The following is a 23,659-nucleotide window of genomic DNA, read 5'->3' on the forward strand; positions in this document are numbered from 1 at the left end:
TAAATTCAATACATTCTGTATATAAAAAAATCCACCAATCCCCACAAAAAACCAACCAAACAAAAACCCCAAAAAATCACCAAACCATACTGTCAAGCGAAATAGTTTTAATTAGTAGGCTGATCATAAATAAATCCACATAAAAGATTTAACAGAATTACAAATAGTTTTGTGTTCCTTTGTGGACTCAATTCATAATACGCATTAGTCAACCTCATTCTCTAACTGTGACAAAAAGAGTTGTCATCCAACAATGCAGCACAGTTTAAGCAATTCATATTCTATAGTTACATTTTTACATTTTTTTTACAAATGTAACATTTATGTACATTATATATAGATTTTTTCTATAGTTCATGTACTGAAACTCTATTGTTTTTACAGGGAAAATGTTGAATTCATTTAATGAATAAGAAACATTCCTTGTTAAAAAGTAATTCATATAAACAAATAACATGGTACCACTGCCTTTTGGCATCTCTTGCCAGAGTTCGAGTCCAGAAATGTTATATTAATTATAAGAAAAAAGAATTTATCTAATTTTACATTATGACGTATCATTCCACATAGCTACATAAATTTGCCAGCTTGCAATGAACAGAGCACTGTACTGCCATACTACTGGAAATGTGTAGAAACCAATTCAAAATATACTTGGTGAAACAGCATCATCGTTACCATTAATTTGAGTTGAAAAAGATCTGTCAAGTTCTTTCTTCCCCTTTACTTTTTACCAAAGCCTCAGACAGAGTGCTGTGCGTTGCATCTTGTATTAACAAATGCCTTCATTTCAAATTTCCCATGTGCTTCTCTGACAGATTATGCTTTACCTAGGTTATAGATCTTTTTCTTATTCAATTTTATTCTACTTCACTTACAAATCTGCTGTTGAACATGAAGCAAAAATTCATAGTAAGAAAATGCAGCTTCTGTCCGGTCTTCAATCAAATGCTGAAAAAATTCTGCTTTGGCAGGACTCTCATCTCTGGAAGAAAGAAAAGGGCATTTGTCTAAACATATTTAAAAGCCCTGATTTCACCACTTTGCAATCTATCTCATAAAATTACACTTGTATCTTGTATATTTATACAAATAAAATAAAAGCGCATATTTCTAAAAAGAGTAACTGTATATTTTAAAAATTACTGGGCTGGGTATGGTAGCTCACACCTATAATCGCAGCACTTTAAGAGGCTAAGGTGGGAGCACTGCTTGAGCCTAGGAGTTCAAGACCAGACTGGGCAAAATAGAAAGAGCCCCACCGCTTAAAATAAATAAATAAATAAATAAATAAATAAATAAATAAATAAATAAAAAATAAAAATAAAAATTGGCTGGGTGTGGTATCTCACGCCTGTAATCCCAGCACTTTGAGAGGCCGAGGCGGGTGGATGACCTGAGGCGAGGAGTTCGAGACCAGCCTGGTGAAACCCTGGTCATGGTTTTTCACCAATGGTGAAACCCTATCTCTACTAACCAACATGGTGAAACCCTGTCTCTACTAAAAATACAAAAATTAGCTGGGCGTGGTGGTGGCCGCCTGTAATCCCAGCTACTTGGGAGGTTGAGGCAGGAGAATCGCTTGAATACAGGACACAGAGGTTGCAGTAGGTTGAGATCACGCCATTGCACTCCAGCCCGGATGACAAGAGTGAAACTTCGTCTCAAAAAAATAAAAAAGAAAAATGAACAATTAGCCAGGTGTGGAGGGAAGTGCCTGCAGTCCCAGCTACTTGGGAGTCTGAGTTGGGAGGATTACTCGAGCATGGGAGGTCCAGGCTGCAGTGAACCGTGACAGTAGCAGCCCTGCACTCCAGCCTGAGTGACAGAGACTCTATCTCAAATTAAATAAAAATTAAAAATTACTAATATATGGAGATGTCAGAAAATGGAATACAGGGGATATAAATCAAGTAACAACATTTTACCACCAGAATATATTTCGATACTATTTAAAGTTTGTTTTGAAGACAAGCAATTCCACAGACTACATAGGAAAGACAACTTCACAATTAAGTTACAGAAGTACTTACTTTACTATGTGAAGGATTGGACTTAATGGTCTGCTGTCTCTAAGCCAAGTTACGAAGGATCTGGCTCTTTCTGATGAAAGTGTATCTAGCTCTGGAAGATGTGTCTGGTAAAAGAAATACAATTAGGAAACTATTTCCTTTCTCATAGACTTCAGCAGTATCAGAACAAAATCATGATTCCTACTATCACCCCCAACTGCCAGCACTCTATTTCTTGGCTTCAACAGCAGCAACTACACAAATTATTTAAACTGTTGAAAAATCTGTTTATATTTTTCTGGATAAGTCAATAAAATATGTGCAATGATATGTCACTGACATTTTAACTGACTATATTTTTCTTGCTAAGTCAATAAAACATAAATGATTAGCATGTCACCAGTATTGTGTGGCGCCTTTATGCTTCTTCCAGAGGAAATGTTCAAATGAAGGGGGATACCATTAAATTCCAAATTCCCTTAGCAATTATATATTATATCCTATTCTAAAATTAGCCATTCTGGGAGAATTTCACGTTTCCTTTAATTTAAAGGCAAAGAATTTTAAAGTACAGTGTGGATATGTAAATATATTTTAAAACTATATGCAAGATTATTTTAAAAGGACCTAAAAGTCTATTTTTTTATACACATACATACATAAGAAGGTAAGATTTACTTTTCTTTTTCAAAGTCAACTGTAAATTAAATAGTAAATGAACAGTAAATTAAATAATTCAAGCATGTAGTATATAACAAAATTTAAATAGACAAGTTTGGAATAATTATGTTTGTAATTCCTGTCAATATTTTAAAAACCATTTCTATTTTGATGTGAATTTTTTCAGCTGTTTTCTAAATTATTACTAAGTATACAAACACAGTTTTGAAAATACAAATGGGGATCATATCATGAATACTATTCACTTCAGGCTGTATCCTTCTTCTTTTTCTTTTTAAGAGATGGGGTCTTGCTACGTCACCCAGACTGGAGTGCAATGGCTGTACACAAGTGCAGTCATAGTACACTACAGCTTTGAACTCCTGGGCTCAAGCAATCCTCCTGCCTCAGCCTCCTAGCCTCCCAAGTAGCTGGGACCACAGGTGCATGGCACAGTGCGCCAGACTGTATTCTTTTTAATAAATGCACAGCTATTATTTAATACTATAGCATGTGTGTATATATGCCTATTTCCATGAATACATCTACAGGATATATTCTTTGCAGAATAATTTACTGTGTCATAAAGAACATGATTTTAACAGACATTGTCAAATTGCCCTCTAAAAAGGTTACATAAGTACTATATATTCCAGTCAATAGTGTTCAACAGTGTCCATTGCCCTGTGCTGTCTACATGATTGTCTATTATCAAATTTTAAAATTTCTGACAATCTGGTAAATGAAAGAAATGCTATATTACTATTTTTTTCTAATTATGAGTGAGATTAAATATTGTTTCATATGACCTCTACTTTATTTTTCCTTTATGAATTTCCTGTTAAAATCCTGTACCCAGTTTTCTTTGGAGGAGGTCAAAAGGAAGGAAGTAGGTCTTCTTAAAGATTTGTAAGAGAACTTTTCATAGAGAAGTTAGCCCTTTTTCAGTCTTATGAGTTACAGATAATCTTAAGATTTTGTTGTTTGTATTTTGGCTTTATTTATTTATTGTTACCAAATAGAAATGTTTTATATTTGTGCTTTCAGATGTATTTATCTTTTGAATCACCGACTTACAAAGGCCTTGCCCATTTTAATATTATTAAAAAAAAAAAAATTCGGCGGTGCAGTGGCTCATGCCTGTAATCCTAGCACTTTGGGAGGCTAAGGCTGGGGGATCACAAGGTGAGGAGATTGAGACCATCCTTGCTATTACCGTGAAACCCCACTCTACTAAAAATATAAACAATTAGCCGGGCATGGTGGCGGGCACCTGTAGTCCCAGCTACTGGGGAGGCTGAGGCAGGAGAATGGCGTGAACCCAAGAGGCGGAGCTTGCAGTGAGCTGAGATTGCGCCACTGCACTCCAGCCTGAGCGACAGAGCAAGACTCCATCTCCAAAACAAAACAAAACAAAACAAAACAAAACAAAACAAAACAAAAATTCACAAATATTTCTTCTAGTGATCTGCATGGTTTCCTTTTTTACATTTAAATGTTTAATCCATTTGAAAGTCATTTTGATATAAGGAATAAAGTAAATATCGTCTTGTTTTTTCCTTAATGACTAATCAGTGGTCCCAAGATTATTTTTCTAATATTCCATTTCCCCACAGTAATTTAAATTCAATCTTTACCACACTGTATTTTTCATTAATTAGACCTGTTTCTGAACTCTATTCTGTTCCACTGATCTGTTTACTGTGCCAGTATCATGGTACTTAAATAACTACAGCTTTAGAATAAGGCTTACTATTTTACTTAGAATTTATTTTTCATATATTTCCCCCTTTGCTGACATTATTCTCCCTTTTCGTTTCCTTATTATCCTCGTTTGTTGAGTTTCAACAATGAACTCTTGGATTATTTGTCAATTTAAAAAAAAAATCAAACAATGACAGATTGTAATAAGGATTACACTGAATTTATATTAATTTCAGGAAAAAGGATATATTTACATTATCTAACAATAAGGTAGGCCAGCTTTCCCTTTCAATTAATTAATTATACAAATCTGTTTTCAGAATCATATTTCCTTAGTATTGGTTAGCATATATTCAGTAAAATCCTACTGAAAAATTTGTGTTTAGTATAAGCAAAGTAACTTTTTTTTTTTTTTTTTTTTTTTTGAGACAGAGTCTCGCTCTGTCGCCCAGGCTGGAGTGCAGTGGTGCGATCTCGGCTCACTGCAAGCTCTGCCACCCGTGTTCAGGCCATTCTCCTGCCTCAGCTTCCCTAATTGCCGGGACTACAGGCACCTGCCACCACGCCCGGCTTTTTTTTTTTGTATTTTTAGTAGAGACGGGGTTTTACTGTGTTAGCCAGGATGGTCTCCATCTCCTGACCTCGTGATCTGCCTGCCTCAGCCTCCCAAAGTGCTGGGATTACAGACATGAGCCACTGCACCCAACCACTTTTTTTTTTTCCCCAGACGGAGTCTTGCTCTGTCGCTAAGGCTGGAGTGCAGTGGTGCAATCTCGGCTCATTGCAACCTCTGCCTCCCGGGTTCAAGTGGTTCTCCCACCTCAGCCTCCCAAGTAGCTGGGACTACTGGCACCCACCACCACACTCGGCTAATTTTTTTTGTATTTTTTAATAGAAACGGGGTTTCACCATGTTGGCCAGGATGGTCTCGATCTCTTGACCTCGTGATCCGCCCGCCTCGGCTTCCCAAAGTGCTGGGATTACAGGTGTGAGCCACCGTGTCCGGCCCAGCAAAATAATTTAAATCCAAAGTTAAAGTTGTTGGAAAACAGTATGGCAGTTCCTCAAAGAGTTAAACATAGAGTTATCATGTGACCCAGTAATTCTAATCCTAGGGATATGCCCAAGAGAACTGAAAACATATATTCACACAAAAACTCGTACACAAGCATTCATAGTAGCCCTATTCACAATAGCCCCAAAGTAGAAACAACTGAAATAGCCATCAATGGATGAGTGGATGATCAAAATGTGGTATGTCCATACAATGGACTATTTTTCAACCATAAAAAAAAACACACTGGTCAAGCACTGTGGCTCACACCTGTAATCCCAGCACTCTGGGAAGCCAAGGCAGGAGGACTGCTTGAGCCCAGGAGTTCAAGACCAGCCTGGGCAACACAGGGATACCCCATCTCTACAAAAAAAAGTTTTAAAATTAGCCAAGTGTGGTGGCACACTCCCGCGGTCCTGGCTACTCAGGAGGCTGAGGTAAGAGAACTTTTTATAGAGAAGTTAGCCCGTTTTCAGTCTTATGAGTTACAGATAATCTTAAGATTTTGTTGTTTGCATTTTGGCGTTATTTATTTATTTTTACCAAATAGAAATGTTTTATATTTGTGCTTTCAGATTTATTGATCTTTTGAATCACTGACTCACACATAAAGGCCTTACCCATTTTAATTTTTTTTTTTTTCAGATGGAGTGTTGTTCTGTCACCCAGGCTGGACTGCAGTGGCACGATCTTGGCTCACTGCAAGCTCCACCTCCCGAGTTCACGCCATTCTCCTGCCTCGGCCTCCCGAGTAGCTGGGACTACAGGCGCCCGCCACCATGCCCGGCTAATTTTTTTGTATTTTTAGTAGAGACAGGGTTTCACCGTGTTAGCCAGGATGGTCTCAATCTCCTGCCCTCGTGATCTGCCGGCTTCAGCCTCCCAAAGTGCTGGGATTACAGGCATGAGCCACCGTGCCCGGCCTGTTTTAATACTATCAAAAAAAAAATTTCACAAATATTTCTCCTAGTGATCTGCATGGTTTCCTTTTTTACGTTTAAATGTTTGATCCATTTGAAAGTTATTTTGATATAAGTACTATTGATTCCTACTCAGGAGGCTGAAGTGGGAGGACCACTTAAGTCTGGGAGGTCGAGGCTGTAGTGAGCCATTATTGAGCCACTGCACTACAATCTGGGTGACAAAGCAAGACTCTGTCTAGAAAAATAAATAAATAAATAAACAAACAAACTACTAATACAAGATACAACATGAATGAATCTTAAAAACATTACAGAAAGTGAAATAAGTCAAATACAAAAGGCCACATATTACCATTTATATAATATATCCAGAACAGGCAAACCCAGAGATAGAAAGTAGGTTACTAGTTGCCTGGGGACAAGGATAGGGAAGAACTGGGAGATATGGGGTTCTTTTAGGGTGATAGAAATGTTCTGAAATTAAATAGCGGTAATGGTTGTAAAACACTGTGTAATACCAAAAACCACTGAACTGTACATTTTTAAATGGTGAATATTACATGAATTTTACATCAATAAAAAAAAAAAACGAGCAAACAAAAAGTTATAGGTGTATAAAATCTACTGACCATTTTCTGTGGTATTGATGCAAAATTAGGATATCCAAGCACATCCTCTATGAAGTTATTGTCACAGCCTTTCCCAACCCAAATGTAGAAAACCTAAAAACAAAAAGCAACAAAATATTAAAACTCCCTAATAGTCAAGAGAATTCATTTTAGCTAATGTTCTCAAACCTATCACCTCAAATAAGGTAGGAACAAACATAAGAGTAAAAAGGAAATCTATAACTGTTACATTGTGAATCTATATGTAAGAATCCAGAGTGGTTCACATCTTCTTTGATTAAATGTCAAGGCTTCCCATAAAATATATTTTACCTTTTGCAGTTATTTTCCCAATAGAAATATAATCCTTTAATCAGTATAACTGACTCACTGTATTTCCCATCCACTATTTCATTACTGTCTGTGTATTTTCACTCATGCATTTCTCCCTCTTCTGTGGCTATCCAAATCCTTCTTCTGCTCATAAGGTATCATTTTGAAGCCATCTTAACCATTCTGACACCCTTCAACAACTACCCCTGCCCAGTGATTTCTCTTGAACTCCTAATCATTAATTAGGTTTCTGACAATGGATGTAAGTTGAACTAGATAAACTCTTGAAATACTTTTAAATTCTAGACTCTAGATGGTAAAGTTCCTGAAGATAGGAATTTACCTCATTAGTTCTCTTCATCAAGTATACATAATTCATGACGGTAAATAATCTATATTAAAATGTATTACTCTATCAGTATTATTAATACAAGTATCAATAACATCAGTATAAAATGAAGTCCAAATAGAAAAGTTTAAAGTAAATTGACCTCTAGTGCCAGTTACCAATTTCAGCTCCTAATCCTAATGCACCTTTCACTGCCTGCTCTGTGATAACAGCTGGACCCTAGAAGTGTTTCTTTATTTTTGGTCAGCTCAAACAGTGTTAAGCTTTGCCAGTAGAGGGTGCTTACAGAGCCACAGTCCATAAGGAAAGCACCTTCTCTTGTCAGCTTCTCTGCAGACAATTTTTGAAGAGGTGGCTGTGGTACAACCCTGTCATTAACATGTATTGCACCCTGAAAAGAAAAAGACAGAATGTGAGTGAGATTACATTACTATCATCGCAGTTTGGGGGCTAATGGTCACTAACCCTTTATGAAGCATTGGAAAATAACACTTCTGAGTTTGCATGATATAAAAAATACTGATTATATGCTACCACCTTGGCTGTAGAATCAACACACTCAAATGTATTCAAATTTAAAAAGTAAAAACATGAATACATAAAATGATCAGTCACATTCCCTTCCCTTTTAAGGTGGGGTCATAATATATTACAAGTATGACTATTGGCTCTGATGCATAGCCAGCTACTTTTTAACATTTCTTTGGCAACATAACATTATGTTTGGAATTAATACTAATTCCAAAGAATACAGTTTTCACACGGGGAAGATAAAAGACACTACATATTTGCACATTAAAATTATTATTGGATACCAGATTTGGTTTACTATATAATCACAACTGCAAATGATCTGATCAAAAGCAGTCAGTATTGGCCAGGCACGGTGGCTCATGCCTGTAAACCCAGCACTTTGGGAGGCCGAGACGGGCAGATCACTTGAGGTCAGGAGTTTGAGACCACCCTGGCCAATATGGTGAAACCCTGACTCTACTAAAAGTACAAAAATTAGCCAGGCGTGGTGGCATGTGCCTGTAATCCCAGCTACTTGGGAGGCTGAAGCAGGAGAACTGCTTGAACCTGGAAGGCAGAAGCTGCAGTGAGCCGAGATCGCACCACTGCACTCCAGCCTGGGCAACAGAGCAAGATTCTGTCTTTAAAATAAAATTTAAAAAAAAGGAAAAAAAGAGAAGCGGTCAACATCTACCAAATATAAATGGAAATGTCCACTCTACAACTTAGGTTTGTAATACATATTATAACCAAACCTACAAGACAAATTACTTCCAATGTGAAACTATTTTTTAAAACTCCTTAACCACTGATGGTATCTGAGAGTCCTGCCTTCCAATCAGATCCACAGCCAGTGTCCTTCTTTAATGTATTACTACCACAAGGGGGAAAAGAGTTAAAAAGAAAAACCGGTTGATAGTATATTGTCATCTTAGCTGTAGAACAACACACTCAAATATATTCAAATTTAAAAATTTCAAATGCAAATGCATACCTCATCTGTCAATCTGTCTATCCTGTATAAGTTGGGATGAATCATTCTCATTAGATGAACAAGTGGCTGAGACTTTATCTGACACATGGCATATACACGATCATCCAGCCGTGTGCTTGTACCCGTTCTAAATGCTTTCTACAAGGGAAAAGATAAATGTTTTCAAGTAAAATACAAATATGGTGGACAAATATAAAAACAAATATACACTATCAATCATGGAAAAAGCATGACCTTTAAATCAGACAGACCTGGATTCAATTCTCAGCTCTGACATTTAACAGGTATGTGATGCTGGAGCAAGTTACCTAGCTCCTCTGAGCTATATTGTCATCATGAGAAAAACAGGGAAAATAGTATCTCTTTAGGTTGTTGAAAGGATTAAATAAAATGATGCATTGACACCTTTTATGGTGCCAGAGACATGGAAAGATGCTTGATAAATATTAGTTCCTGTCCTTAAAGAGTCTCTTTCCAGAAGGACATATTAAGAGTGAGCTATGACTACACCGTTATGCAAACTGCTCACACACATTAAAGAAGAGAAAATATGGTTTCACTAAAGTCATCATGTATTTGTATACCTTCATTTTCCACTGATCTTTTTCTTTCTTATGTTGGCCAGGCTGGTTGCGAACTCCTGACATCAGCTGATCCGCACACCTTGGCCTCCCAAAGTGCTAGGATTAGAGGCGTAAGCCACCATGCACGGCCCCATTGATCTTTTTCTATTTTTCAAAACCCTTTCAATGCCAAAGTGAATAATCCTCTAGTTTATTAGAAAACGACAACCTAGATTTCCTTTCTTCATATAAATATCTTAGAATTTTAAAAAACAATATTAAATACACCAATATATAAAAAAGCTACCTGTTTGAGAAGGGCCAAAACATAGAGAGGAAACAACTTGAGGGAGCTGGGCGCCATCAATGCAGAGTGCTGTAAATTTGAGACAGTTGAGCCATATGCAGACAATGAGTCCACTACAGCATTCACTAAGGCATCTCTTGCATCTGATAGACTTGATGAAATGGACCGATCCACAGCTATAAAGCAACCAAAGTGAAAGGTATTTTAACCATTAGAATCCAATGGGCACTCTAAGAGAGAAAATTGATATGCATTATTTAAGAAACAAAATTCAGCTAAGTTTTTAGGATAGAAAAATGTATTTCATCTGCTCCCTCATTTCAAGTGTTTTCTTATACATCTTTTTCTGAAATAAATGTGACAATCAGAACAAGTCTAGATTCTTTTGGACATTTTTGTTTTAATCTCTTAAGTCTAAAGACATTTAGCCAGCCTGGGCATGGTGGCTCATGCCTATAATCCAAGCACTTTGGGAGGCCAAGGTGGGAGGATCACTTGAGACCAGGAGTTCAAGACCAGATTAGGCAACACAGTGAGACCTTGTCTCTACAAAAAATTAAAAAATTAGCTGGGCACAGTGGCATGTGCCTGCAGTCCCAGCTATTTGGGAGGCTGAAGTAGGAGGATTGCTTGAGCCTGGGAGGTCAAAGCTGCAGTAACCTGTGATTGTGGCATTGTACTCCAGCATGGGCAACAGAGCAAGGCCCTGACTAAAAACAAAACAAAACAAAAAAACCCCAAAACATGTAGCCCCTGTTGACATTAATGAAATATATATTTACCATTTACTTATGAAAAAGCCTTGGAAAGGTTTCCATTACTCAAATGCCAAGTCACAAGTATCATTTTTTTCTGCTCAACCAATATAATTTCTGCAATCTGAATTATACCTTGTGATCCTCTACAATTTTTGTAAAGCATTCCAAGCCAACAAATTTTGTGAAAGGGAAAAATAAACACAAGTTTTCATGCAGCCACTGAAGAGACAGATAATGTGAAACTTATTTTTCTACAATAATACATTCTATTAAAATAGGGATAACCTATAATATATATGCCCAACCACTAAAATTAAAATTATATTAAAAAACAACTGGTTATGGCATAATTAATTCAAAATCCATATATAAAATTATACTTTAAAAATATGAATCCTGAGGTTTGGGGTACAAATTATCCCATCGTAACAAACCTGCATATCCCTGAATCAAAAACAAAAGTTAAAATTAAGAAAGAAATCTGATATACAAGCTTTTGATTTTAGTTAAATATTTAAGAGAATCTGATTAAATCCTTCTTCCCCCCCCAGCCACGAAGACAGAGTCTCCCTTTGTTTCCCAGGCTGGAGTGCAGTGGTGCGATCTTGGCTCATTGCAACCTCTGCCTCCTGGGTTCAACAGATTCTCCTGCCTCAGCCTCCTGAGTAGCTAGGACCACTTGTATGCACCACCATACCCAGCTAATTTTTGTATTTTTAATACAGACAGGGTCTCACCCCATTGACCAGTCTGGTCTTGAACTCCTGAAGTCAAGTGATCCTACTGCTTCAGCCTCCCAAAGTGCTGGGATTACAGGCATGAACCACTACGCCCGGACTGATTAAATGCTTCTGTTATTTAAAAAAATTTGGATCCTTTATTAAATGCTATTATAATTTTTCCCAAATTAGTATTAATGACTCTCCTTCCCTAGGACTGTATGGGAAATAGCAAGGCTTGTTTCATGTCTGAGTTCATCTACAAAGCAAATTCATTGAAAACATTTAAGTGCTATGTTAATTCTCAAAAGGATTTTTTTAGACTTACATATAATTAAGTACCGTTCTGTAGTGGTTATGTGTCAAATGCGTAGCCATGTAATCTCTACCACAATCAGGATACACAATAGTTCCATCACTCCAAAATTATCCCCTTACACTTGCCCCTTTGTAGTAAAACCCTCCCTTGGCCTCAACCCCAATTATTCACCATTTGCTAATTTTCCCTTTTCTTGAATGTCATATATATGGAATCATTTGTATGCAGCTTTTTTTTTTTTTTAGATGGAGTCTCACTCTGTCACTGAGGCAGGAGTACAGTGGCGCGACCTCGGCTCACTGCAACCTCCGCCTCCTGGGTTCAAGGGATTTTCCTGCCTCAGCCTCCTCCCAAGTAGTTGGGATTACAGGCGTGCAGCACCACACCCAGCTAATATTTTTCTTGTATTTTTAGTAGAGACAGGGTGTCACCATGTTGGCCAGGCTGGTCTTGAACTCCTGACCTCAAGTGATCTGCCCACCTCGGCTTCCCAGTGTTGGGATTACAGGCGTGAGCCACCACACCCGGCCTATGCAGCTTTTTGAGTCCAGCTTCTTTCATTCAGCACAATGTCTCTGAGATGCATCCATGTTTGTTTAAGTACTGACAGTTCATTCCTTTTTATTGCTGAATTATATTTGATTGTATGATTGTACCATGGTTTGTGCATACATTATTTGAAGGACATTTCAGTTTTTTACCACATTTTTAGAGATTATGAATTCTCTCAAAGATTCTGAAAGTAAGATTAAGCAAGAAATGTGAGGACAGTCTGATTCACATTGCAGTAAATAAAAATATAAAACATGCTTTTTAAGTAAGAGAAAACCCTAGCTTCAGTTTCTTTCTTTCTTTTTCTTTTTTTTTTTTTTTGAGATAGAGTCTCGCTCTGTTGCCCAGGCTGGAGTGGAGTGACGCGGTCTTGGCTCACTGCAACTTCCGCCTCCCTGGTTCAAGGAATTCTCCTGTCTCAGTCTCCTAAGAAGTTGGGATTACAGGCACCTGTCACCACGCCCGGCTAATTTTTCGTATTTTTAATAGAGACAGGGCTTTACCATGTTGGCCAGGCTGGTCTCAAACTCCTGACCTCGTGATCCGCCCACCTCGGCATCCCAAAATATTGGGATTACAGGCGTGAGGCCACTGCCCCCAGCCAAGCTTCAGTTTTCAAGACAGAAAAATACATTTCACCTGTTCCTTCAATTTTTACTCACCCATGTTTGCCAGAAGGCAGATGGCAGCTTGTACATCCACTCCCGCATATACATCTGCTAGTGAACTTACCACTGGCAAACAAAGTGTATGTACTCTAATTCTCCGCTCACCTAAAAAAAAAGTCATTGAAAATACATTAGATCAAAAAGGAAATAAAACAAAGCAAACAAGTCGAATATTTTCTTTTCTTTTTTTTTTTTTTTTGAGACAGAGTCTTGCTCTGTCTCTTAGGCTGGAGTGCAATGCTGTGATTGCAGCTCACTGCAACCTGTCTCCTGGGTTCAAGTGATTCTCCTGCCTCAGCCTCCCAAGTAGCTGGGATTACAGGTGCCCGCCACCATGCCCAGCTAATTTTTGTATTTTTAGTAGAGACGGGGTTTCACCAGTTGGCCAGGTTGGTCTTGAACTCCTGACCTCAGGTGATCCACCCACCTCGGCCTACCAAAGTTCTGGGATTACAGGCGTGAACCACCGCCATGCCCGGCCACAAGTCGAATTTTTATTCAAGTTATTGTTTTGGCTAGATTGTGTCACCAACAGGATTTTGAGATGTAAAAACAAAGTTTTACAATTAACATTTTTAAAAGAAAATTAAACACTCTCCAAATCTGCAGAGTATGAACATACGCTATATCACTCATTCTAAATTATATCCCAGAGTAAAATATCAGAAAACTTAACTGTCAAGTAACAAATGAAGGCCTTAATTGCTAAACAGTTTTTTACTTTATGGAGCAAGAAATAATACAAAGAATGGCATAGCTGGATTTAGCATGAATTGTTTTGAAACAAGATTCTAGGAATACAAGTCTTCCATAAATTAAAAAAGTGTACTATTTAAAGACTCAAAAGTGAGAGTAAAAAAAGAAAGAAAATAACAACATATATTTGATTAATACAAATTCCATTACTTCCCACTGTGTATTCTTTCTTTTTCCCCACTCCACCAAAGGCCATGTGAAAGGAGGGGAGAATTACTGCTGCAGACTATATTTCATTTCTGTTAACATTACCTTTGCTTGATGTATATAATAGGGCTGTTTGAAAACATACTAAGGAAGTATCTGTTAAACTTTCTTCAATTGACAACTGCACTGCAAATCCAGCATCAGGATTGATGTTGGCAAGGGATAACAAATCAGTAGAACGGACAAAGAAGTTACCGTGAAAAGTGTGCATTGAAAGACCTAAAAAAGAGAAAATGATGCAAAAAAATGAAGTTAACAATAATATCTTCACCTCAACCTAAAGTTACTTTTTAAAGTCAAAGATGTTTATGATTTTGAATCAAAAGGATAACTGGGGAGTAAGGTTCAAGTGTAGGCAGAGTTTCTAAAATATCAATTCAAAAAAACCAGTGGACATTATACAAAAGGCAGACTATACATTTCAGTTGTATTGACACCTAACCTTATTTACATTTTCTCACATGTGACTTGAAGTCAGACATAATCTGACTAAACATTTGTTTAATTTGCAAAATTAAACAAATGAGGGTTTAATTTGTAAAACAAATGAGGGTTTTACAAAACAAATTTTGTAAATTAAACAAATGAGGGTTACTATATAACTCATCCTAGGTTTAAAATAAAGGATTAAAACAAATATTCACATAAAACCAAGGAAGTGTACATTAAATGATTATGAAGGCAAAGACCCTTCATTTGACAATTCTTATTTAAGATCTTCCCTATTCCTCTAATTCTCCTTCTAAAATCATTTCTAATATACGCTTTCCCTTAGGTTCTTCTGAGTAAACCAAACATTACTTTTGTCTACTTATTCAAGTTATTTTTAAAAATTGGGCAAGGATTATTCAATAACTATTATCTATTTAAAACATGGTATGGCTAACCAGATCAAACAGTCTTCCGTAATGAACAGTCAGAGGTAGTCAATACATGGAATGCTCACTGACTTTGATACAAGTATTTAATATAAAGTGTAAGTTTTACAACCTCATACCTTTAGTACACCTTATTCTCATAACAGCTTCAAACCCAATTTTTCTTGTGAGATACCGTTTTAGGTCTTTTTGTAACTTTTCTGCTTGTGAAGGATTGTGAGTATAGTGGAATGATGGATAATAATAGATGCACCCTGCAGAATACTTGGACATGCAAGCTTTAGAGAGAAATACAAGAAGTATTAGTTATAGAAATAATATTCTACTTGTCCAACAGTAGTACAGATTCACATTACGAAGAAATCTAAGTCACGAGAAAACCTAAGACATCAAAATAAGAACATACAAATCTGAGAAAACAGTAATATTTATAAAATATACGATAAAGTTTACTGTTGAGCAGAATGGTAAGGGAATCATGCTATATAAACAAAATACTAGTGACATTTTATATTTGTATAATGCTTTAAACTTTACTGGTAGTTTTCATAGATATTGTCTATCTAATGCACATGTCTTTCTCCCTAAAATATTAGAATGCTTACTGAAGAGTTTAGATTTAAGTATGCATTAAAAACGTTTATTTAAACAAATGTACACATGATGACTTTCCTTACCTAGCGAAGCAAGATCAGAATACTGTGAACTTAAAAGGAACAAATCCACTGCAGTTTGCTGTCCTGAGCAATCTAATGCAAGCTTCTTATAAAAATCAGTTGCGGGGCCAAGATGTTGTACCACCTAAGTCAACAGATCATAAAGTAAGAGCTAGAAATCTTTATGCTCATGTTTTCATGTCACTTTTATAATAAAAAGGATGTCCTCTGCCTCCCTACCAAACTAAGGAGTTTTTTAAATGTCTAGGCATTTGGTGCAGATTTCCTATGATAATAACAATGATAGATAATCTTTATAAAAAACACTTAAGTGCCACCACTAAGATGTTTCACACAAATTAAATAATTTTCATAACACATCTCATATGGTTTTTATTATCTACATTTTCAGATGAAGAAACTGAGGCAATAACTGATTAAGTAACTTGACCAAGATTATATAGATATTGAGGGGTGGATATTGGAATATAAACCCAAGAAATCTGGCTGCAGAATGAGTGCTGTTAACCATTATTAAATATTGTTACATAACTTAAGAGTAAAAGATTAAGGAAGGTGTTTCTTTTTGTATGAGAAGACTTGAGCTGAGAAGGTGACACTAGAGAGAGTCTCCAAGTTCTGAATCACCATGCAATATTTCCTAACAAAATGTTTCAATCCTCTTAACTACACTGCATGATGATTACATTAGAGCTTACTCTAATATAAGGAATTAAGGATATGAAGGAATATGTAAACCAGAACAGATACTGAAACTTTACCGTCCCAGGCAGGCAGGCAGAGAATATTTTTGAAAGTTAAATGAGAAAACAAAACAAAACTCTATCAAAGGATTCAGTAAATATATAACAGCTTCCTGTGTTCAAAACACCACAGTAATTTATAATGGATTGTAATGGGTCAACGAACTAAATGCCAGCTAAACTTGTTAATGAGTTTAAAATATACAATTATTTTAAAATTAGCTTCCTTCTCAAATGCAATTTTAAAATACAATTTCTATAAAGAGTGAAATACGCTGCCTTTTTTCTCTAGCATATTGGTGAAGAAAAAAAGCAACACTACGTAATGGAGGTTACAGGATGAGAGTCCTTAAGAAGAGAGGTTGATTAAAAAACCCGAAAAAACAAAACATTCTTTAATAACTTAAAGATTATGCCCTTTAACCCAATAATTTCACTTCTAACAATTTATCCTAAGGCAAAACTGGATATGTGGCTAAAGATTTATGACACTATTAAAACTGTTTAATTTGCACTTATAACTACTTATAATAACATGTTCTCAAATATATGTTGAGGCCAGACAGAACTTGTACAAAAGAAAAATGACTATTGTAGTTCATTTATTATTTGAAATAAGGGTTTAAAAATGCCCTGACCAAATCTTCACATAAAACCCAAGTAATGTCCAGCTTCATATATTCCTTTCATTATTATTATTGTTTTTTTTTGTTTTTTTTTTTTGAGACAGGGTCTCGCTCTGTTGCCCAGGCTGGAGTGCAGTGGCAGTAATCACAGCTCACTGCAACCTCTGCCTCCCTGGTTCAAGCGATTCTCCTGCCTCAGCCACCCAAGCAGCTGGGATTACAGGCATGCACCACTGCACCCAGATAATTTTTGTATTTTTAGGAGAGATGGGGTTTTGCAATGTTGGCCAGACTGGTCTCAAACTCCTGGACTCAAGTGATCCACCCTCCTTTGCCTCCCAAAGTGCTGGGATTATAGGTGTGAGCCACTGCACCTGGCCATTATTGTTATTTGTTAAGATGGGGTCTCGTTACATTGCTCAAGCTGGTTTAGAACTCCTAAGCTCAAATGATCCTCTAGCCTCAGCCTCTTGAGTAGCTAAGGTTACAGGCAGGTGCTACCACACCTAGCCCTTTTTTTAAAAAATAGTGCAAATACAGCTCTGGCTCACATCTGCAGTCCCAGCACTTTGCGGGACTGAGGCAGGGGTACTGCTTGATCTCGGCAGTTTGAGGCCAGCCTGGGCAACACAGCAAGATGTTGTCTCTACTTTTAAAAAACAAAAGAAAAAAATTCTGAAGACAACTATTTAATAGCTCAAAAGCAATCAATTAATTGGTTATTTTCACATTTACTTTCTCTGTGACTTCACAGAATGCTCACAATATATTCTCCAATGAAAAAGGTCAGTTAAAAACACACACACACACACACACACATATATATACACACACACACGTGTGATGCCCCATTATGCTTATTTGTATGTTTGTATAACTAAATGCTAGTATCGTTAGATTATTGGTGATTTATGCTTTTCTCCACTTTTCAAGTGTTATACAATGATCTGTGTTATCTTTATAATTAAAACATTTATTAGTATGAGGATGTTGAATTACAATAGATACATTTAGTAAGTTTTACCACTTACGTAATAGAAAATAACACTGGAGTCAGAAAGTCAAGTCGCACTACCATTACCATTAAATAGTTATTTAACCTTTACCTAGATACTCTACTTCCTCATCTATAAAATGAAAGGGTTATACTAAATGATTTATAAATTTCTATGACTTACAAATAAAAAGAACATACTGTGACACAAAACCAAAAAGATAATTTGAGTTTAAAAACTCTCGCCAGGCGCGGTGGTTCACGCCTGTAATACCACAGCACTTTGGAAGGCTGAGGTGGGTGGATCACGAGGTCAGGAGATTGAAACCATACTGGCTAACACTGTGAAACCCCATCTCTAATAAAAATACAAAAAAATTAGCGGGGCGTGGTGGCAGGCGCCTGTAGTCCCAGCTATTCCAGAGGCTGAGGCAGGAGAATGGCGTGAACCCGGGAGGCAGAGCTTGCAGTGAGCCGAGATTGCGCCACTGCACTCCAGCATGGGCGACAGAGCAAGACTCTGTTTCAAAAAAACAAACAAACACACACAAACAAACAAAAACAAACAAAAACTCTCTGGCGGCCAGGCGCAGTGGCTCATGCCTGTAATTCCAGCACTTTGGTAGGTTGAGGCAGGCGGCTCACAAGGTCAGGAGTTCGAGACCAGCCTGACGAACACGGTGAAACCCCCGTCTCTACTAAAAATAAAAAAATTAGCCAGGCATGGTGGCGCACACCTGTAATCCCAGCTACTCAGGAGGCTGAAGCAGGAGAATCGCTTGAACTCAGGAAGCAGAGGTTGCAGTGAGACAAGATCGTGCCACTGCACTCCAGCCTGGGCAACAGTGTGAGACCACGTTTCAAAAAACAAAACAAAAAACAAACAAAAAACCCCAACTCTCTTGCCAGTTTTTTTTTATTAATGAATTAGAAAAGTAGAATAAACAAATAATTACACAATCTTGAACATGACAAAAAGCTAAATATAAAATACCTTTGTACTTGATCTCTGATTAGGATCTTCTCTGGATTGCAGAAGTCCTGCACCCAAGGAAGGTAATTGTGTCTGAAATACAGACACACGGCCACCTGTTGGAGACATTAATTTAAAGGCAGCCTGAAGTGCAGGACCAAGGGCACTGTGTGTTTCTCTTGTATTGGTGAACATATTTGGTAATGCATTCAGTAAGTCTTTTATAAGCTGAGAAAACAAAGATCAAAAATTGAATTACTGAGAAGGCAAAGGAATAATCTTCTTTTAAAACATTCCATAGTGTATCATGCATCACTGTATTTCTGGGGACTGGAACTGAGGAGTCAATAAATATGCCATTTACATTGTCTATTATTTGTAATATTAATATATCAAGTAAATAAATGTTAAACATTTTAGTTACCAGTCACAATATATTTTTATGCTTTAAGAAAATAAATCAACCTTACCTCTTTACTTTCATATAGATTCACAAGTAAACTATCCGGTGTAGGTAGAAAAACATCTATAGGGAAAACATATATTTTAATCAACAAATCGGATCAAAAGAATACATTAGAAAATCCTAAAGTTTTTATCAGGTCACACATGCAATGTGTACTATAATTTTGCTTTATTTTACTTATTTTATTTTTTTGAGATGAAGTTTCACTCTTGTTGCCCAGGCTGGAGTGCAATGGTGCAATGGTGTGATCTCAGCTCACTGCAACCTCCACCTCCCGGTTCAAGCAATTCTCCTGTCTCAGCCTCCTGAGTACCTGAGATTACGGGCAAGCGCCACAACGCCTGGCTAATTTTGCATTTTTAACAGAGACAGGGTTTCTCCATGTTGGTCAGGCTGGTCTTGAACGCCCGATCTCAGGTGATCCACCCACCTCGGCCTCCCAAAGTGCTGGGATTACAGGCGTGAGCCAGCGCACCCACATAATATTGCTTTATTAAATATACACACTCTGCATATATTATACATACATGTGTATAATACATACACAGGCATAAATAACTTAGAATCAAGTATTTCCAGAAAAACAATTATTTTGAACAAATACTAAAGTGCATGACATTATCCTCACAGCATATAGCAAGATGTATATTAAAATAAAGTAGCCCCCATTTCAAAGTCCGTAGTCAGAAAGGTTTTTATTTTACTGACTGCTTACCATCTATATCAGACACAATCAACATTTGAGGCTGTGATAATCCTTCTTGTAAATTGTAGAAATGAATAGTGCTATCAAAGGTCATGAATCCTATTCTTGTTCGTGAATCTCCAGGAAGCCTAAAGATAAAAATGACAATTTTAAATTCAGAGTGCTCAGTAACATATTTCATTTCAGAAAATAATGAAATAGTAATTTAAGTCCAAGGATAATTACACATATGCTTTTCTACAGGGGACAGAAAAATTATCCCTATCTAAACAAATATATATCAGAGAAGACGACCCAGGTGAAAACTTACTTCCAGTTCCAATATTAGAACAATAGTATATCTTGCTTAAGCATTTTAAGGGCAGAATGAGAAATGAGTACTTTCCAAGAAAAGACTGAATATACTGCAAATCAGATTTTAATGTGTAAAATTTTACACAAAAACCACATTTATGAACACTGAAACATTTTATCTATCATTAATCTTTTAAAATGTTGTTAGAACTGTTTTCAAAAGTCGATGCCACAGTATAAAAGAATTACCATTTCACTGCCTGTCAAGCTTTATTAATAAGAAAGATGTCTCATCTTACAGAAGCATATTACTAAGTACTACCAACTATGTTAACTTGAGTTATGTAATTTATTGTTTTAACAATGCCTTTAAAATATCTTTGGATATTATAGGATGCCAAAATAGAATATGCATCAAAGCAAGACGCATTATCACTGCTATGGATGACTAATCAGGGTATTCAGATATAGTCTGCAAGGTGGGTCAAGAGCATTTCAGAGAACAGAATGCCACAAGTTATGTGGATGTTCAGCTTACCAATATGGTCAATATTTATGATGTTTCCACACACTAATCTTCACTCCTGTGAGACTTCTAAGATCACTGAGAGGTGGGGTCATTTATTACTGGTTAGAGAAGACTACTGACCTACTCCAAGCTAAAAATAAACGAAGTTGAACTGAAACTGCTCCAGCATCAAACTCTTCTTTCTCAAAGAAGTTTCCAGAGCCCTTTCCAAAAACATATTATACATTTGTTGCTATTCTATCACTTTCTTTTTCTTTTACTTTCCCAATGCTTCTATTTTCTGCTGTAATCAAATAGAAACATTTTAAAAACATTTTCCATTCCCAGTTTTACACTTTTGGTTTTGCACAGTCTATTTAACTTACAAGTTGTCAATCATCTCTCTCAGTGTGGCTCCTATTTCATACTTTTCCATGCAAGGCTAATAGATTAAATGGATTTCTGGAGCATAGTGATGCAATAGGAGCTTGCTCCATTCACTCTATGCATCAACCTGGTATTTTAGTACCTCCAAGAATGGTGTGCCCTCTTGGGGGATTAAAACTTGGTATTTAAAAACAAAAACAGGCCAGGTGCAGTGGCTATAATCCCAGCACTTTGGGAGGCTGAGGTGGGTGGATCGCTTGAGCTCAGGAGTTCGAGATCAGCCTGGGCAACATGGCAAAACACTGTCTCTACCAAATATACAAAAATTAGCCGAGCATGATGGTGTGCGCTTGTAGTCCCAGCAACTCAGGAGGCTGAAGTGGGAGGATCACTTGAGCCTGGGAGGTCAAAGCTGCGGCGAGCAGAGATCACACCACTGCACTCCAGCTTGGGGAACAGAGCAGGCCTCTGTCTCAAAAAAAAAAAAAAAAAAACAGAAACATCAACAACAAACCAACAACAAGCCAACCGATCATCTCTGTAGAGTAGTCTTCCATTGCCACTCACTGTTAAAGCTATTTTTGAAGCACTTGTGACTAAAGTAGGGGCAAATACTTCAAGGGTTAAAACATGAAGCAACAAACACTAAAAGCAAATCTCTCAATATCTCTGAATTTTTAAAATCTTGAACATCTTAATGTCATCAGTTTCCTTTCAGGCCAAGATCAGTGATATGAAGACTATGGTGACTAGAAGTAGCATTCAACAGGGCAAAGACTCTTCAAGCTCATATGGTAGAGGAGAACCTTTTGGAACCACCAAAGTACTTGGGACAGAGTACTCATATATAACAAGCCCCACACCTCTACACATGTTGAGAACCACTGCAGTGGTGAACCACTCTAACAACCTGAAGTCACATCTCTTGTGGGTGTTGGAGTGAAACAGAAATGTGCAAACAACTGTATTTTCCAGAGATTTGGACAGTTCATTTTTAAAGCTAGATGAGGGGCTCCTTCATGACTAATCTTGGTAGACACAGAGGAGGGAATTAGATCCAGGTATAAGCCACATATCCTATACTCGCTATTTCCATTTCCACAATCCAGCTCATTACTAATGTGCCAAAATGCTCAGTTTCTTAGCCTGGTGTGTTGGTGGGTGCCTGTAATCCCAGCTACTTGGGAGGCTGAGGCAGGAGAATTGCTTGAATTCACAAAGCCGAGGCTGCAGTGAGCTGAGATTGCGCCACTGCATTCCAGCCTGGGCAACAGAGCGAGACTCTGTCTCAAAAAAAAAAATAAATAAATAAAAATAAATAAAGAAAATGCTCAGTTTCTGGTTTCCTAACATATTAAGCACAAAATCAGTTTCCTCCTTCCCTTTAAACCAGCTCATTCTGTCATCAGTGCAATTAAAACAAGTTCATGAAAAAAATTCCTTGCTCAGGCATAAATTACAGCCAGATTTCTCTCATCCAGATTCTTTTTAAAAAAATCCTTTTATCTTTTTAAATGTTATTTAAACTGACAGATAAAATTGTAAGTATATGTCATGTAAAACATGTTGTTTTGAAATATATAGATATATATCTACACACACTGTGGAATGGCTAAATCTAGCTAATGAATATATGCATTGCCTCACAAAGTTATTATTTTTGTAGTGAGAATACAACAATTCTAATCTCTCAGCATTTTTCCAAGAATACAATATACTGCTATTAACTACAGGCACCATGTTGTACAACAGATCTCTTGAACTTACTCCTCCTATCTTTTACACTTTGGCTAGCATCTCTCGAAACCTCCCACCCTATCCCTGGTAACAACCACTGTACTCTCTACTTCTATGAGATTTACCTTTTTAGTTCCCACAAATGACTGAGAACATGCAATGTCTGTTCTTATCTCGCTTAACGTGATGACCTCCAGGTTTATCCATGGTATCATAAATGAGAAAAATTTTCTTTTTAAAGGGTGGATAATATTCCATTTGCATATATACTGGCTTCTTTATCCATCCATCTGTTGATGGATACTTAGTCTGATTATGTATCCTGGCTCTTGTGAATAATGCTACAATAAACATAGGAGTGTAGATATATCTTCCACACACTGATTTTTCTTTGGATATGTTCCAAGTAGTGGGGTTGCTGGATCATACAACAATTGTTTTAAATTTTCTGAGGGACCTTTATACTGTTTTCCATAATGGCTGTACTAATTTATATTCCCCGAAGTGTAGCTGCCCTTTTCTCCACATCCTCACCAACATGTTATCTTTTGTCTTTTTGATAGTCTCATCCAGATTCCCGATACATAGGCTAACTCAAGATTTCTGGCCCCGTGTTCAGACTGGCTAAGTCAGACAGTTAGATAAGATCTAAATTCCTGACTAAATACTAG

The 23,659-nt window shown here is 37.0% G+C and overlaps 1 protein-coding gene and 1 pseudogene across 6 annotated transcripts in view; one reads left to right on the plus strand and one right to left on the minus strand.

Moving 5' to 3' along the window:
* Positions 1 to 87: 87 nt before the first annotated feature.
* The window catches only part of SEC24B (SEC24 homolog B, COPII coat complex component), a 105,460-nt gene continuing 81,888 nt past the window's right edge, over positions 88 to 23,659 (minus strand). For 5 of the 6 annotated variants that reach the window (XM_031664364.1, XM_031664363.1, XM_031664361.1 and 2 more), the window contains 13 exons: positions 20,072 to 20,190; positions 19,361 to 19,416; positions 18,912 to 19,118; positions 15,555 to 15,678; positions 14,997 to 15,155; positions 14,045 to 14,218; positions 13,031 to 13,141; positions 10,021 to 10,196; positions 9,151 to 9,288; positions 7,930 to 8,034; positions 6,983 to 7,075; positions 2,034 to 2,137; positions 88 to 985 (listed from right to left, as the gene is read on the minus strand). In XM_031664364.1, coding sequence (XP_031520224.1) covers positions 871 to 985; positions 2,034 to 2,137; positions 6,983 to 7,075; positions 7,930 to 8,034; positions 9,151 to 9,288; positions 10,021 to 10,196; positions 13,031 to 13,141; positions 14,045 to 14,218; positions 14,997 to 15,155; positions 15,555 to 15,678; positions 18,912 to 19,118; positions 19,361 to 19,416; positions 20,072 to 20,190 — 1,681 coding nt within the window. In that variant the 3' untranslated portion in view covers positions 88 to 870. The remainder of the gene's footprint in view (positions 986 to 2,033; positions 2,138 to 6,982; positions 7,076 to 7,929; positions 8,035 to 9,150; positions 9,289 to 10,020; positions 10,197 to 13,030; positions 13,142 to 14,044; positions 14,219 to 14,996; positions 15,156 to 15,554; positions 15,679 to 18,911; positions 19,119 to 19,360; positions 19,417 to 20,071; positions 20,191 to 23,659) is intronic. The other variant, XM_031664365.1, reaches the window with a different exon arrangement.
* LOC116274387 lies at positions 21,289 to 21,415 on the plus strand (annotated as a pseudogene).

This window comes from Papio anubis, chromosome 3 (assembly GCF_008728515.1).
Source record: "Papio anubis isolate 15944 chromosome 3, Panubis1.0, whole genome shotgun sequence".
In the NCBI taxonomy this organism is placed as follows: Eukaryota; Metazoa; Chordata; class Mammalia; order Primates; family Cercopithecidae; genus Papio; species Papio anubis.